Genomic DNA, 18210 nt, shown 5'->3' with positions numbered 1-18210 from the left:
CTTTCACTTCCAATTTAATTCAAAAAATTGGGAAATATGTCTGAAAAGCATAGGAAATGTATATGCATAAGAAATATATAATCTACCCCATTAAATTAAGTACAAATTGTAACAAACATTTTAATAATGAAGGGCTTAAAAATAATAAGGCTTCCAGATAAAAACTATTTCTTTTTAAGTCCTGATTAATGAGATGTGTGGTGACTAAAATTACTATAATGGTGAATGCTGATTCAGGATCTTATTTTTATTAATTAGTTTATAGTGAGGGCTGTGACTATTTTTCTATTTATAGTGGCAGCTCTGGTTAACTACCTTGTAATGTATTGTGACATTAATGCACTAGTAAACTATTGGAATTTACACCCCTGTTCAGTAATAAAATCTGTAAATTGCAGAATGCATATATAATCATCACAGGCATAAATTATGTGACCAAATGCCATGTATGATCACATTAGATTTAAAGAACAGCATCTCTCAAATTTACTCATCATTGAGTAAGTGCTACTGAATTCATATACTTCAGCTACGCTGAAATATAAATTTCAACATTTTATTCAAGGTTATTTGGTAATGTGCTACTACATTTTCCATATGGTTACAATAAGCATGTTGGTCACAGAATACGCATTATCAAAGAAGAAATATATTATGACAAACAAATGCATCAATTTTGAAAGATATACTTTTTGCCCCTAAAAATGAGAGCAAAAGTGAAAGAAATCTAGAAAACTGAAAGGAGGTAGTATGGTGACATGTACATTAAAACTGGAGTGATTCATACATTATATAAAATTCAAGAGCATGAAAAATAAATGGAAATGTAATATAGATATTTGAAAACAATTATATAATTATTTTTAAAAATATCAGTTTAAAAATAATTCCAAAATTACCAATAATTAGTTCACTATCTCAAATATTAAAAGCAAAATCATTATTTTAAAAAAAGTAGCAAGTAATACAAAATTTTGGGGGTGAGAATAGTGTAAAATGGCAAAATATCAGAAGCAATCTGATATATAATTGTATGTTGGATAAATGATACTTTCTACTGAAAAATCCCCTGTGATAACATTGGTAAATGTTTTGTTATTACTGTTGTTCATTTGTTAAGTTGTGTCCTGCTCTTTGTGACCCCATGGACTGCAGCATACCAGGCTTCTCTGACTTCCATTATCTTCCTGGAGTTTGCTCGAATACATATCCATTGAGTCAGTGATGCTAATTAATCTCATCCTCTGCCGCTCCCATCTCTTGCCTTCATTCATTTCAAGCATTAGGGTCTTTTCCAATGAGCTGGCTCTTCACTTCAAGTGCTCAAAGTTTTCGAGCTTCAGCTTCAGAAAAAATCCTTTGAATGAATATTTACAGTTGATTTCTTTAGGATTGACTGGTGTGATCTCCTTGCAGTCCATGGGACTCTCAAGGGTCTTCTTCAGTATCACAATTTGAAAGGATCAATTCTTCAGTACTAAGCCTACTTTATGGTCTAACTCTCACATCTATCCATGACTACTGGAAAAATCATAGCCTTGACTATATGGAATTTTGTGGGCAAAGTGATGTCTCTACTTTTTAATGTGCTGTCTAGCTTTGTCACAGCTTTCTTTCCTACATTATATCATTTTGTATTGCTTTTTTGATGTCAAAAACTTAAGTATGATATTCTATGAAAATATGGTCAAGTCTGTAAAATACTCAAGGAATTAATATGTATATAGCAAGAATTCCTAAAACATGAATATCCATGTACACTAATGGAAACTGGTATAGGAAGGGAGAGAAAGAATACAATGAAATGTAAATTAGTAGGCGGGAGAGGAATATCAAGACATAGCTCTCATAGTTTCAACATATATAAAGTTATGGAAGAAAAGTAGAAAAAGAAAAGCTAAAATAGCTAGTATGTTTTTCAGGTAGCTCAAAGTATATTGCTATATAATCTAACAAAAATTATTAGACATAGAATTCCAAAATAAAGAACTTCAATTATCTTTTTGCATATATTCAAATAAAAATCTATAACATGCATGAGAGACTCTCTCTATATATAAAGATAATTTATAGGTCATTTGCATTATTTGACTTCATAAAAATATCAAAAATATACAGTATAATTAAAAATAGTAAATGATGATAAATGAGTGATAGTTGAAATATTTTTGGTTCCAAAGTAACAATATTGCCTACTCTACACTATTTCCAATATTTGTTTTTAAATGAAATATTAGTTTTCATAAAAAAACAAGATCTTGTGTACTACAATTTTGATGATTTATACAAACCTCTTCATCTAATTAAATGTTCATTTAAAAAAGGTTCAGAACTATAACACATGAGCTAATAACTATAACTGTAATTGTATTAATCAGCATAATTTAAGAGGGCCTTAGGCATATAGAAGGAAGATTTGAGAACTACAAGTTATCAGGACAATCCTTCTAAGGTCGAGAGCACAATTTGAGGTGGCTCAGATGGTAAAAAATAAAACTACCTCCAATGCAGGAGACCCGAGTTTGATCCTCGGGTTGGGAAGATCCTCTGGAGATGGAAATGGCTACCCACTCCAGTATTCTTGCCTGGAGAATTCCAAGAATAAAGAAGCCAGGTGGGTTGCAGCCCATGGGGTCACAAAAAGTCAGACATGACTGAGGGACCAACACTTTTACTTTTTCATAAAGCAGGGACACTGTTGGATTCTAGTAATTCATTCTTCACCACATCAGTGTCATCACTACTTTTACTAAGATGATGCCACTTTATTATTTTTTTTTAACTGTTGTAATATTCTTTTTTTTTCTTTCTTTTTTTTATTATTATTATTATTTTTTAGTTTTTTATTTTTTAAATTTTAAAATCTTTAATTCTTACATGCATTCCCAAACATGAACCCCCCTCCCACCTCCCTCCCCATAACATCTTTCTGGGTCATCCCCATGCACCAGCCCCAAGCATGCTGCATCCTGCGTCAGACATAGACTGGCGATGCCACTTTAAAGTGAAGCTCTTAATAATGCCAACTGACTCTTCAGAGTCTAGTTTATGTCAAGTTATTTGCCAGCAATTGACCCTAACTATTTCACTTAATCATCCTTATAAACTTGCCAGGGTTGCATTACTAGCCTTGTGCTACAGATGGCAGACAGAAGCTGCTTAAGATCATGCAGGTCTGTCTGGCCTCAAGGCCAAAGTTCTTCCCATATGCCACAACAGCAAACCCAAAAGTACATAGTAATAGCCACAATTTATCTAAGGCTTATCAAATGTCAGACTCTAGTCTATATTATCGCTAATCCTCACAAAGACATTGTTGAGTTCTTATTTCTGTCTTCTGTGTAGCAGTTGAGGAATTAAAGACAAGAAAGTTCTAGAACACCCAAGTTTAAAATTATTGTCTCTTAATCCCTTTATCACTCAATTTTTGTCAAATTTTATTCTAAACTTATTTTATTCTATCTGCCTAACTATAATAGGTTGCTTGTATGTGTGTGTGGTCGGTCGCTTCAGTCATGTACAACTCTGAGACCCTATGGATCGTAGCCTGCCAGACTCCTCTGTCCATGGCATTATCCAGGCAAGAATACTATAGGTTGACATGGCCCGAATTCCTCTCCTTCTTCTGTCCATCGTCCTTTAGACTGTGGTTCCTTCTTCAAGAGATGTAGTCTATTTCTCAAGTCTGGGGATGATTATGTGACTGACTTGGGCTAATAGGATATAACATACATGGCACAAGCAGTCTTGAACAATACCTGATCTTTGGGACTTTCCTACTTACTGCTGGGAATCCTGTCACAATGGGAATGAGCTGGTGCTAGCCTGCTAGAAGATGAGAGTCATATGGCTACCACCCAGACGATATCAAAGAAAGAAAGTGAAGTTGCTCAGTTGTGTCCGACTCTTTGCGACCCTGTGGACTGCAGCCTACCCGGCTCCTCCGTCCATGGGATTTTCCAGGCAAGAGTGCTGGAGTGGGTTGGCATTTCCTTCTCTAGTGTATCTTCCTGACACAGGGATCAAACCTGGGTCTCTCCACTGCAGTAGATGCTTTACTATCTGAGCCACAAGGGAAGCCCCAAGATGACATCAATGGCTACCAAACCTGTTAGTGAGTTTTCTCCCCTGAAAAACCGACCAGTCTGCTAAGTACTAAATATCCAGTCTCAGTCAAGTCAGCACACATGCAGCGCAACCAACTCTGAGAACTATAAAAAATGTTTCTTGATTTAAGCCACTAAATTTCGGAGTGGATTATTATACTACTCTACTCATGACTGTACAGTACTCTTCCCAAATTATACTGGGACTATATATGAAGAACTGAATTAAAATCACTAACTTGCATAAGTAGGCCTCCACCTCTGGTGGAAATGACATTCTACTAAGCAAGGTTAAAACAAGGTATCCATTCAAAACTCATATTTCCCTCATGAGGAGAAATTACATTATAAGCATCCAGGTAATTAATCAGTATAGCAATCTTAGAGGTATTTCCGCTCTTTCCCTTGTATCTGTTCAATCAATGCTATGTCTCTTCAAAATACTTCTCAGACCCTACCACTGCCATCAATACACTGTTAATTTCCTATTCATCTTTACCTAGATTATTGAATCAGCCTCTCTCTGTCAATCTTGCATCATCTACATCGACAGTGATATTTTTCTGATATCAAGAACTGGTAATGTTATAATGTAACACCCCATTGACTTATCTAAAAATATTTGACTTTCTTTTTCCAGGATAAAAGACAAACTCCTTGGCATATGACACAGAATCCTTTACAGTCTGCCTCATTACATCTTTCCAGTTTCTTCCTCTAAATCTGCTTTCATGTTACTGTGCACCTAGCATATTTCCTTAAAAATATCACAACTTTTACAAACCCATATTTTGGTACATTCTGTGTCCCCTTTGTGAAATTTCTTATTATCCCTGCTCAGCTTACTTCTTGAAAAAATTGAGGATGCATCCTTCACAATATAGGTTGTCACATTCAGAAATCATTGTATGACTTCCCATTATATGCCAAGCACAGACCAGTGGTTGGAGGAGAAATAATAATTATGACACTTTTGCCCTCAAGGACCTTATTAAAAAGAAAGGGAAACATTCAGCCTGAAAAAATAAAATGCAATGATTTAGATACAATAACTGAGGCAGGCACAGAGGACAGAGGCATGAACTTAGCTTCTGCCTAATACATAGTCAGCAAAGGCTTAACAGAGGAAGTGAAGATAAAGCAGGGCATTGAAACACTGGTAGAAACTTAATGGGTAGAAAAGAAAAAAATGAGACTCCTAGCAGAGGAAACTGTATGGAGAACATGCTCATAAAAGACAGATCTAGTGATTTCTATTGCATATTATTAAAAGTATAAGAAAATATACTGTATTACTTTAAATAAAAAGAATTAACCTTAGGATATTTGGTATTTATGAAACTAAAACGTGTCCATTATTACATCTGATTAAACATTATACAACATTAAAATTTGTTAATAATCCTTTAGAAGTAGAAAGATAAATTCTGTAGATAAGATAAATGTTACTTTTAATTTCTATTTTGTATGACTAGTTATTTTTAAAAATATTTAAACATATGGCATCAATTTAAATATATAATTTAAATTTATACAATTTAAAAATAAATTTTATTAATAGTAAAATGACTTTTTAAAAGAAAAATAAAACATAAGATGTCAATTTGCAAGGAAATAAATTTGTCAATGTAACTTAGTTTAAGATATCTTAATTTACTAAAAAAAGATATAAAAAGATAGTAGAAGAAGAAAGTTCCAATAAAAAAGGCAATGATTATATGATAATCTTTAAATCTAGGCTGGTTTTCAACTAGTATTTCTTTCACTATGGAGCCACATCTCTTATCTGGTTTACAAGAATTTCTGAAAAAAATATTTCACATCTTATTTTATAAATAAGACTTACTCTCTGTTATCATATTCCTTACAAACCATTTTCCTTCTGTTTTCTAAACAAGCACTGCACTGTAACATACATATTTATAATCATCTTTAATTGATTATCTTCATCAAATAATGAATAGAATCTCTTCTTCTTTAAATAATAATATATTTAAAAAAAGAATACAACAACTCACCTCTAACAGGGGGTCTTTCCAAGTCAGAGTCAAGGTGAATTGGTGGAGAGATGTATGATACTTGTCCATGATGTGCCTGCCCTGTGGACCCAAAAATAAATGTTAAGATATTATAATAATGTCTTTATACTTTTTGGTTAGTTTTATGATTTCACACATCTCTCTTCACAATGAATTAATAGCCTTATAGAATGCAAACACTATGTGTCATCCAAACATCAACCAATTAAAACACTCTTTCTTAAGCCAATTTTATTGTTGTTGTTTAGTTGCTAAGTAGTGTCCGACTCTTTTGTGATGCCATGGATTCAACCCCACTAGGCTCCTTTCTCCATGGGATTTCCCAGGCAAGAATACAGGAGTGGGTTGCCATTTCCTTCTCCAATTTTGTTCTTGTTGCTTTTAAATCATGTTTATAGTGAAATGACACTTTGAAAAACCCCATAAAAGCGATTGGCAAAAAAGATGAAATGTAAAAACTGAAAACAAGATATACAAAATACAGTCCCCATTTTTCATTTCTAAAGAGACATTAAACACTCTCAGTTTGCTTTAAATGTTTCTATCACTTTTAATTTTTGCACTTATTTCAAGTCAGATCAGTAACAATCTGCAGACAGGCATCCATGTCAGATAACACTTTTAATAGCACTTATTTAGATAGCACTTATTTACAATCCAAATTAACTTTATATTTATTATTACTTTTTTAACATCTTACTATTATTTAAAACTATTCCTACTTGCTTATTGTATTTGATCGAAAAATAATAACTACCTACAATATAAAAAGCAGGTAAATGGATTCATTCTCTGTTTCTTGTACTTTGTCAGCTCACACACAAACTTGTAATACACTTTCTATTGTATGAGTTAAAGTGTTAGTTCTTTTGAAGACCAAGTTGCTGACTGAAAAAAAAAAAAAAAAAAACAACTCTAACTTAAACACAAAAGGATTTTCTAATGCTCAAAGTAGCTATAGCTTGTATACTGATAATCCAGTAAGCAATTAGAATTTTAAGGCAAGAAAGTATAATTACGGAGTTCAATTACTAAAGCCACTTTATATGAAAGAAAAATTGGGTACAAGTAGAGAACCCATCATTTTCTTTCTACAAGGGATATGCAGTTGTATTTTATACATTTACTAAAGCACTTTATAGGGCTGTTAATCTCTTTTCCTAAACAAGGAAAGTTAACGATACATAGATTATGATAACAGTTAGAGTAACCTTCCCGTTTCAAGTAATATTCGACTTGTAATAAAGTCTGCTGATTCCTCTTATGAGGCACATTTCAAATAATTAATATGGCTCCCTGTTGATAGTAGCTGCTGTTGCTCCCAGCATTTTTCTAGCTAACAGCAGACACAGTGAAAAGGTTGTAATATACAGAGCCCCTCATAATGGTAACTAAGAATATTGTGCATTCACTGGCTATGTTTCAGTGGAATTCTAAAAGCACTATTATAAAAATAATAAGAGAGCAATTGTGCACTGTTATCAAGTTCATGTGTAATAGACCTTATTTAAAATTTCAGATTATATTAATTATAAAAACATCTGATGTTTACTTATGTTGCATACTTTGTTGCAAAAACATTTTTATTTTTAAAGTTCTGTGTTGTTACAAATGAATCAGTTTCAAACTTTATTGATCATGTAAATGAAAATAAGAGTCATTTTATATTGGTTCGAAATAACCTCAGCATATAAAATAGTGTTGATTTTATGTCTAACTAAGGAACATGGCTTTTACTACATATCATAATAACCACTATGTATTCATACATACAGCATCTCATTTTATGCAACCAGTATCACTATAAGGTTTCAAAGGTAGGTACTATATAAGTGTACACATATTTTTAAATAAAAAATATATGCAATTTTTTAAGGAATCTCCACACTGTTCTCCATAGTGGCTGTACTAGTTTGCATTCCCACCAACAGTGTAGGAGGGTTCCCTTTTCTCCACACCTTCTCCAGCATTTATTGCTTGCAGATTTTTGGATCGCAGCCATTCTGACTGGTGTGAAGTGGTACCTCATTGTGGTTTTGATTTGCATTTCTCTAATAATGAGTGATGTTGAGCATCTTTTCATGTGTTTGTTAGCCATCCGTATGTCTTCTTTGGAGAAATGTCTATTTAGTTCTTTGGCCCATTTTTTGATAGGGTCGTTTATTTTTCTGGAGTTGAGCTGCAGAAGTTGCTTGTATATTTTTGAGATTAGTTGTTTGTCAGTTGCTTCATTAGCTATTATTTTCTCCCATTCAGAAGGCTGTCTTTTCACCTTGCTTATATTTTCCTTTGTTGTGCAGAAGCTTTTAATTTTAATTAGATCCCATTTGTTTATTTTTGCTTTTATTTCCAGCATTCTGGGAGGTGGATCATAGAGGATCCTGCTGTGATTTATGTCTGAGAGTGTTTTGCCTATGTTCTCCTCTAGGAGTTTTATAGTTTCTGATCTTACATTTAGATCTTTAATCCATTTTGAGTTTATTTTTGTGTGCGGTGTTAGAAAGTGATCTAGTTTCATTCTTTTACAAGTGGTTGACCAGTTTTCCCAGCACCACTTGTTAAAGAGATTGTCTTTACTTAAAAAATTGCAAATAGAACTACCTTATGACCCAGCAATCCCACTTCTGGGCATACACACCGAGGAAACCAGAATTGAAAGAGACACATGTACCCCAATGTTCATCGCAGCACTGTTTATAATAGCCAGGACATGGAAACAACCTAGATGTCCATCAGCAGATGAATGGATAAGAAAGCTGTGGTACATATACACAATGGAGTATTACTCAGCTGTAAAAAAGAATTCATTTGAATCAGTTCTGATGAGATGGATGAACCTGGAGCCGATTATACAGAGTGAAGTAAGCCAGAAAGAAAAACACCAATACAGTATACTAACACATATATATGGAATTTAGGAAGATGGCAATGACGACCCTGTATGCAAGACAGGGAAAGAGACACAGATGTGTATAACGGACTTTTGGACTCAGAGGGAGAGGGAGAGGGTGGGATGATTTGGGAGAATGACATTCTAACATGTATACTATCATGTGAATTGAATCGCCAGTCTATGTCTGACGCAGGATGCAGCATGCTTGGGGCTGGTGCATGGGGATGACCCAGAAAGATGTTATGGGGAGGGAGGTGGGAGGGGGGTTCATGTTTGGGAATGCATGTAAGAATTAAAGATTTTAAAATGTAAAAAATAAAAAACTAAAAATAAAAAATAAATAAATAAATAAATAAAAAAATAAAAAATATAATCAAAATTTTAAATCAAATTTAAATCAAAATTTAAAATCAAAAATGTAAGTAACTAATAGGCAAATAGCAAGGCCAGCAGCATTTTGACTTTTGACAAAAGCATTTGACAAACAAATTTGAAGTTTGTTCTTTTATATCATAATGTTTCTCAAAGAAAGCATCCTGAACCTTGAAATAATGTGTGTAGATTTTAGTGATTAAATTCTGACAAGTAACTGCCTTTGAAACTGTCACCTTTATATTCAAAATGAAGTAAATGGTCCCTTAAAATGACACATTTGCCTCTGCTCTTGGGATAAACATGTAACTTCAGAGTGTTCCACCCACATATTTTAGGCAGTGCAGGGGTAGGATAATTACAATTGCAGAGGTTCCCTCCAAGGAGTGAGAGGTCTGAGCCCCACATTAGGCTCTGCAGTCTGGGAGTATTGTACCAACCCCCAGAACATTTTTAGTTTTGAAGGCCAGGAGGGGCTTAATGTCAGAGGGCTGTGGGAAAGAGAAACTCCCCTCAAAAGGACACACACAAAATCTCTCACATTCCAGGACTCAAGGCGGAAGCAGTAATTTTAGGTCAGACCCACCAGCTCACCTTGAAGAGCCTTGAGAAGAGGCAGAAGGAAACTGAAGCTCACTGTGGAGATATAGACACTGGTAGCAATCATTCTGGGGAGCTCATTCTTTCATGTGGACAATGGTACTGGTAAGCGCAGTTTGGAATCTTTCCTCAAGTCTATTAGCAATGGGACCTCGCCCTGACCACCAGCATGTTTACACCAGTACTGGGATGCATCAGGACAAGTAATCCCACAAGGGTGGGGCTGCCTTAAGATCCCCTGAGCCCACAGCCTCCCCAGGATACCACCTTGTACTCCAGAGGGCCCAGGATATGGTCCTTCATATCAGTGCACAGGCACTAGGCCTGGTACCCTAAGTCCCTATGGCCAACATACTAGGCTGCAGCGCTGCCCATCATCAGTCAAACAATGACCCCAGAACTGGCTAAAACCATAAATAACTGCCATAAAATTTTCTCTTGGATTTATGGTGAATAATATTCAAGAACAATGTGGTCAGCTTCAAAAAGAGCAAAGAGAGTAAAAAGCATATCAAATACATGTTTTTAAACATCTGACACATTTTTCACCATAATTGAGTCTTATAACTAGTGTTATATCTAGTAGCTGGAATCAAGATTGCTCAGAGAAATATCAATAACCTCAGATACGGAGATGACATCACCCTTATGGCAGAAAGCAAAGAACTACAGAGCTTCTTGATGAAAGTGAAAGAGGAGAGTGAAAAAGTTGGCTTAAAACTCAACATTCAGAAAACGAAGATCATGGCATCTGGTCCCATCACTTCATGGGAAATAGATGGGGAAACAATGGAAACAGTGACAGACTTTATTTTGGGGGCTCCAAAATCACTGCAGATGGTGACTGCAGCCATGAAATTAAAAGACACTTGCTCCTTGCAAGAAAAGCTATGACCAAAATAGACAGCATATTAAAAATCAGACATTATTATGCCAACAAAGGTCCATCTAGTCAAAGCTATAGTTCTTCCAGTGGCCTTTTGTGGATGTAAGAGCTGAAGTATAAAAAAAGCTGAGCACAGAAGGATTGATGCCTTTGAACTGTGGTGTTGGAGAAGATTCTTGAGAGTCCCTTGGACTGCAAAGGAGATCAAATCAGTCAATCCTAAAGGAAATCAGTCCTGAATAGTCATTTGAAGGACTGATGTTGAAGCTGAAAATCCAATACTTTGGCCACCTGATGTGAAGAACTGACTCATTGGAAAAGACCCTGATGCTGGGAAAGACTAAGAGGTAGGAGGAAAAGGGGACGACCGAGGATGAATGGTTGGATGGCATCAGTGACTCGATGGATGTGAGTTTGAGCAAGTTCAAGGAGTTGGTGATGAACAGGGAAGCCTGGTGTGCTGCAGTCCATGGGATCGCAAAGAGTCGGACACGATTGAGAAAGTAAACTGAACTGATACCTAGTTTCACGTCATCCTTGTAACCACAGCTTTGTATATATGATATTCTCCTTACTTTTCCAAATTAAAAAGGATACATATCTGATTATTTTTCCTTCTGATTTTAATGCAGTTTTCTAAATTTCAAAGCAAAAAAAAAATACTGAAATTTTATTAGAATTACATTAATTCTGTAAACAATTTGAATAAACATTCTAACTAGTTTGTCTTCATATATTTTAAATGGATTGATTTTTGTTTGAATTGCTTTTTAATAAAAATATTTTCTGAAGTTTTCTATACTTTGGTTATAAGAATATTTCATTGTGCAAGTATTCTATTTTCTCTATTTTTAACAAAATTTCTAAATTTTCTTGGTGACTTTCACTTATATTTTTTGACCTTCATTGTTATAATTAGTTATTGATTCTACCTTACTAGATCCTTAGAACTATATACACTTATAATAGCATTTTGATTATGATTTGTGATCTTTGTTTCTTATAAGAAATATATTCCCAGGTTAAGACTCACCTGCATACATTTGTATGCATTTGTATGAATACATTTGTATGCATTTGTATGAAGATATCATTGTATGATGGCATTGTATGAAGATGTCATTTGTATGAAGGTATCATATATATGCATTTATGTACACATGTATATACATAGACTAGAGATCTCTTCAAGGAAATTAGAGATATTTCCCTGTAAAACATACCATGTATTTTGTATCCATTAATTAGCTGATGGACTTTGGGAATAATTTTCACCTTTTGACTATTATGAAAAATTCTGCTATGAACCTTCATCTACAAGCTTCTGTGTGGGCATATGTTGCAATTTTCTTGAATATATACACCTAGAATTGGAATTGCTGGGTCACACAGTAAATTCTATGTTTTAAACTTTTGTGGAAATGATTTCTAAAGAAGCAGTTGTTACTCAGTCACTAAGGTGCATCTGACTCTTTGCAACCCCATGGACTATATCGCCCCAAGCCCAGGCCCCTGTGTTCATAGGATTTCAAAGGCAAGAATGGGTAGCCATTTCCTTCTTTAGGGGATCTTCCTGGATTAGGGATTAAACCTGTGATTCTTGCACTGGCAGGCGGATTCTTTACTGTTGAGCCACCAGGTACCATTTTACTTTTCATTTTATATTAGGGTTCCCCTATCACAGAGATGGTTTTGGGGGTTTTTTGCTTGTTTGTTCATTTTAAGCTGATAGTGTAGTTAAGTTAGGGTTGATAAAACCTTGAAATAATTAATATTAAGACAACTGGGAAAGAAATAATCTCACCAAATAAACATAGAAACAAGATTTTGGTCAAATTTCTATAGTTCATCCACATTGAGAGAGAAGAGGAAAAAATGATCTAGCCAAAAAACACACATACACACAGGAAAAGAAAGAGCAGCTCATATTCTGAAGTGAAAATGTGTGAACCATCCAGTGTTAGGCATGCCCAAAATATAGAAAAATTAAGGGTGCTTGTTAGTAGAACCTGAAGGGCCATTTTGCATTTTGGAAAAGCCATTTTTTTTCTATCTTCAATCTCTCTTTCAACTTTCATTTAATTTGCATCTCATTTAGGAATTCTGTGTGATTTCTACTGAAGTTCAAATATAGAAAAGACTTGGCCAGCACTAGGTATAGGAAAAGGCTGTTCCCCCCTCTTTCTGTCAATACCTTACTTGCACATCAGAGCACAGAAACACATTTTTAGAATCATAGAATTTGGACGTCTGAAGACATTTGATAGCATATAGTCCCAAACATTTTAAAATAAGAATACTGACATCTTGAGAAATCGGTGACTTTCAAAAGCCAAATCAAACTAGTGGTTGTCAAGAGTGATGTTAGAGGAACAGTGATAAAGGGGATGCAGTAGCCTGCAGAAAACTGCCCTCAGCTCCCTCTTACCTCTGAAGCCTCAGCAAGCCATTATTCTCAAGGTGTTTGGGTTATGAACTTTCAGGTGTGTAGAGACCTTAAGGGTTGAAAACTATTTATTTACAAAAATATGTACCTATTTTTTTCCTAGTTGGCTATGTCTGTAAACTAAAGGCAGCTTAGTGTAACAGGTAAAATCATGCCCAGGACACAGAACTGCCTGTCTTACTATTGGGATTCTGCCACATTTGAGCCATAGAATTATTAGCCACATAAGTTATTAGCCAGTAACTATAGAGCTGTTTAACTTCTATGTGCCTTAATTTCCTCATTTGGACAAGGGGGATTATAATAGCACGGAGCTCATAGGGTATTCTGAAAATTAAATTTATACATATAGGGCTTCCCTGGTGGTTCAGATGGTAAAGAATCTGTCTGCAATGCAGGAGACCAGGGTTTGATCCCTGGGTTGGGAAGGTGCCCTGGAGAATGGACTGGCAACCCTCTCTAGTATTCTTACATGGAGAATTCCATGGACAGAGGAGCCTAGCTGGATACAGTCCATGGAGTCACAGGGTTGGATACAACTGAGGAACTAACACACTTTCAGCAATTAGAACAGTGCTAGGTGTGTGGAAAATTGCTTAGAATTTTTAGCTTTATGATTATTAATATTATAAATTCATTCATTCATTAATTCATCACACAAAATAAATGGAGTGCCTAATATGTGACAGGTACCTTCTTAGGTGGTTGACATATATCATATAACAAATGACAATCCACACTCTTACATAGGGGAAGATAGGCAATAAGCAATTAATACAACAAATATTATATATGTGAGATGCTGAAGGCAATGGAAACAAATTAAAATAGGCTAAAGGGGAACTGAAGTGGGACTGGCAGGTTGCAATTTTAAACAATGATCTGGAAGGCCTAATTTAATTTCTATGAATAGCATTTGAAAAGCTCAAGAAAAGGCAAGAGATACTATCTGACTTTCATAAGAAATTGTAAAAAGATAAAAATATGGATGAGTCCAAATCTATTTCTATTAATTAAGAATGAAAGATCAAAATGTGCTGCTATCAGATGGTTTTCTTAACATACTTATTTCACATTTTACACACAGACACATTAATAATGTCACTTATAAGTAAAAGACACAAATAAAATATAGCAGTATGTAGTTGGCAATACAACTTTGTTCCTGAAGTAAAAACACACTTTAATAACAAATAACAACAACTGGTTTCTCCAGTTATACCAACTTTCAAATCAAATTTTCCTCATTTTCTATACAGTGCTGTAAACAAATTTAATAGTTTATGGCCATCCAGGAAGATTTCATGCCTTCTTTTTGTTTGCTTTAAATTTTCAACTTCTGAATTTAATTGTTTCCTCTAGGGATATGACATTTTCCCCTTCTTACAAACAATAAAATAGATCTCATATTTTTGTTCATGGGGTTTTTTGATGATATTCATTTTCCTTTTACAAGCTTTAGAATGATAGCAAGTGACATCTCTCCATTTCTCTGCCCTACTATAATAATGATTCCATGTGGGAGGTGGGAACCTATCATTGTTGTTCAATGTTGTTCATGCCCAGTTCTTTGTAATCCCATGGACTGTAGCATGCCAGCCTTCCCTAAACTCCACTACATCCCAGAGTTTGTTCAAATTCATGTCTACTGAGTTAGTGATGCTATCTAACCATCTCATCCACTACCAGCCCCATCTTTTTCGCCCTCAATCTTTCCTAGAATCAGGGTCTTTTCCAGTAAGAAAATTCTTCACATAAGGTGGCCACAGTATTGGAGCTTAAGGTTCAGTAACAGTCCTTCCAATTAATATTCAGGGTTGATTCCCTTTAGGATTGACTAGTTTGACCTCCTCACAATCCAAAAGACTCTCAAGAGTCTTCTACAATACCACAATTCAAAAGCATCAATTCTTCTGTGGTCAGCCTTGTTTATGGTCCAACTTTCACATCCATACATGACCACTGGAAAAAATCACAGCTTTGACTATATGCATCCTTGTCAGCAAAGTGATGTCTGTACTTTTTAATATGCTGTCTGAGTTTGTCATAGCTTTCCTTTCAAAGAGGAAGCATCTTTTACTTTCATGGCTGCAGTCACCATCCACAGTGATTTTGGAACCCAAGAAAATAAAATCTGTTATTCCCTCTACTTTTTCCCCTTTCAAACTTGCCATGAGTGATGAGATCAGATGTCATAATCTTAGTTTTTTGAATATTGAATTTCAAGCCAGTTTTTTCACCACTAGATACATCCACAACTAAGTGTCATTTCCACTTTGGCCTCTTCATTCTTTTTAGAGCTATTATAGTAATTGTCCTCTGCTCTTCCCCAGTAGCACAGTGGACACTTTCTGACCTGAGGGGCTCATCTCTGGTGTTGTATCTTTTTGTCTTTTCATATTGTTCATGGGGTTCCTGAGGCAAGAATACTGTAGTGGGTTGCCATTTCCTCCTCTAGTGGACCACATTTGTTAGAACTCTTCACGCTAACCTGTCTGTCTTGGATGATCCTGCTCGATATGGCTCACGGCTTCACTGAGTTATGCAAGGCCCATCAACACAAGAAGGCAGTGATCCATGAGATGGGCGAGGGGGCCGACACACACTATGCTACCTTTAAAAATGGCATATGAGATTTTTTCTAAGTTTTTCAAATACTCTGAAAGTAGATGAGCCTCCTCAAAAAAGAGCTTATTTTTTTTGTTGTTGTTGAAAATAATCTCAGCTACTGATTAAAAAAAAAAAATACCAGAGATCAGTGTGTTGTATGTGCTGATGGTAAACTGGGTGTGCCTAGTATTGCAACAGCTTGCTTTTCTGTCTTCATATAGTCTGACTATAATCATCTGGCATTCAAAAAGCTAGCTTTCAGGTGACGATGTAACACCAATCAAAAGTAATTACCAAAGAAAAGAGTTTAAATTTGCCAATTTAATGACGATCTTTTCACTCTGGTTTCCATTCCCCCCTTCATCCAATTACTCACACTTATTTTCAATGACTTTAGTAAGATATGAGGTAACAGAGAAACAACTACATGCTTGACTTATTGAGGATATAGTCATTGAAGGAGGCTCAAAGGTCATTGATGGGATTCTCTGTAGATATCACTTGCCACACAGAAAACAAATAGAGTAATTTGAAGCGAAGGTAACTTCTGTGCGTTTTGTTTATGTTTGGTGTGTATTTCATCCAGCAAATATTTCTTCAGTACCTGATCCCATTCTGTGATCAGTATTAACAGTAACCGCAGGAACAAGAAACTACAATGATTCAATAAAAAGATTGCAGCTTGAACACATGTTTAGGTAATTGCAGTGAAGTATGAGATGTACCCAGATAGAGGTGAGAGCCAGAGCACAACAATAGCACTGGACTGAAGTAAGTGAAGGGAGGGAAGAACAGGATCTGAAGAAAGATGAGACTGAGGGAACAGCAAGCAGCAGTGCAGTGAATGAGCATGGCAGGCACCGGGCAGTAGAAGGAAGGGTATTCGGTAACACCCGCCAATAAAATGAGTGGGAGGGATACAGGACAGGAATCCACAAAGGAGGGTAGACAGAAAAAGCCCATTAAAATAATATAAAAATTCAAAAATGTATTAAAAAGGAAAGAATTCAAAAATACATGTGAAGGAGAATAGACTATACCACCCCAAAGCATGCCACTCTGATTTATTGATTATTCTGAATTAAAGTTACTTGAGAAACAAATGATACATAAAGATACTCTGGCCCTTCTTGGTCTCCCTGAAAGCAGGACATAAATCTCCCATGCGAAAGGTATCCTTTCTGCACCAGGTGGACAGACAGAAGGCATCACTGTCCCAGAAACAGGGCTGAAAAAGCTGCATAAACAAGCCTTGTTACTTCACTAATTTACTGCCTCAAGTTCATACCTTTTTGTCTTATAATGGTCAATTCCCTGAGTCATATTTTTGGAGGCAATGTTGTTTCCTATATCATGGCCTATATTGTTTCACTGGTTTCCTCCCAAGCCTCTTTCCCCATCCCAAAATATGGGGTGCAAACCCCAAACATCATATAATTTCATCTGTAAATTACTTGAGTATGTGTCTTTAAAATAAGAGTTCTTTAAAACAACCACAATACCATTATGATACCTAAAAATTAAGAAGATACACTGTGAAAGGAATCTAATGTAAAATTCAATGGAGCAGTTTTCAGAAAGAATTGCCTTTCATATCCGAGAGAAATGAAACCTGTCGGCCTGCAAAATACTTTGCTGGTTGTAGGTTTGAAATTGTATTGAATGGAGGAATGTTTTATATTGATGATGAATTTCAGGTGCTCACAGATATAGAGGGGGAATCTATTTTACAAAACCATACAAATGCTTCCCTTTCTTTCACAAGTGTGAAAAATAGACTTGGTGGTTAAAATGACAAACACTGAATTTTGGAGGCATCACTTCAAAATTATTCCTTGAAGTCTCAAAAACCTATTGTAGCAAGGTTTACAAAAATAAACTAGAAAGAGAATAGAAAAAGGAAAATGAATCAGAGCATTTCTCTTTCCTGAATTTCTAGTTTTTATAGAAAAACTATAGTCCTCTTTTAGTAGTTTTTATAGTCCTATAAGAACAAAGGGAATGAACACTTTGAATACTGAAGATCATATTAATAAAAATGATTATTTTCTACAAGACTAATATCAAGAAGCCCCATGTGAGGTAAATGTTGCTTCCCATTATAGAAATGCAGTAACTAAAGCTTTATAAGGTTAAGTGTATTTTCAAAGGTTACACAACAGTGTGGGTGGGAATCAGGTTTCAAGTCCAGAGACCATGTTCTTAGAATATAGCTTACTGCCTCCACATCCTATAAATATACCCACGAGGGCGGAGAG

At 35.3% G+C, this 18210-nt stretch overlaps 1 protein-coding gene across 12 annotated transcripts in view; it reads right to left on the bottom strand.

The window, feature by feature from the left end:
• Positions 1 to 18210, bottom strand: part of ADGRL3 (adhesion G protein-coupled receptor L3) — a 936369-nt gene that overhangs the window by 249502 nt on the left and 668657 nt on the right. For all 12 annotated transcript variants that reach the window (XM_070292434.1, XM_069593110.1, XM_069593111.1 and 9 more), the window contains one exon: positions 6125 to 6205. In XM_070292434.1, coding sequence (XP_070148535.1) covers positions 6125 to 6205 — 81 coding nt within the window. The remainder of the gene's footprint in view (positions 1 to 6124; positions 6206 to 18210) is intronic.

The sequence above is a fragment of the Ovis canadensis genome, chromosome 6, assembly GCF_042477335.2.
Source record: "Ovis canadensis isolate MfBH-ARS-UI-01 breed Bighorn chromosome 6, ARS-UI_OviCan_v2, whole genome shotgun sequence".
Lineage (NCBI taxonomy): Eukaryota > Metazoa > Chordata > Mammalia > Artiodactyla > Bovidae > Ovis > Ovis canadensis.
This window is presented reverse-complemented; position numbering and strand designations above follow the sequence as displayed.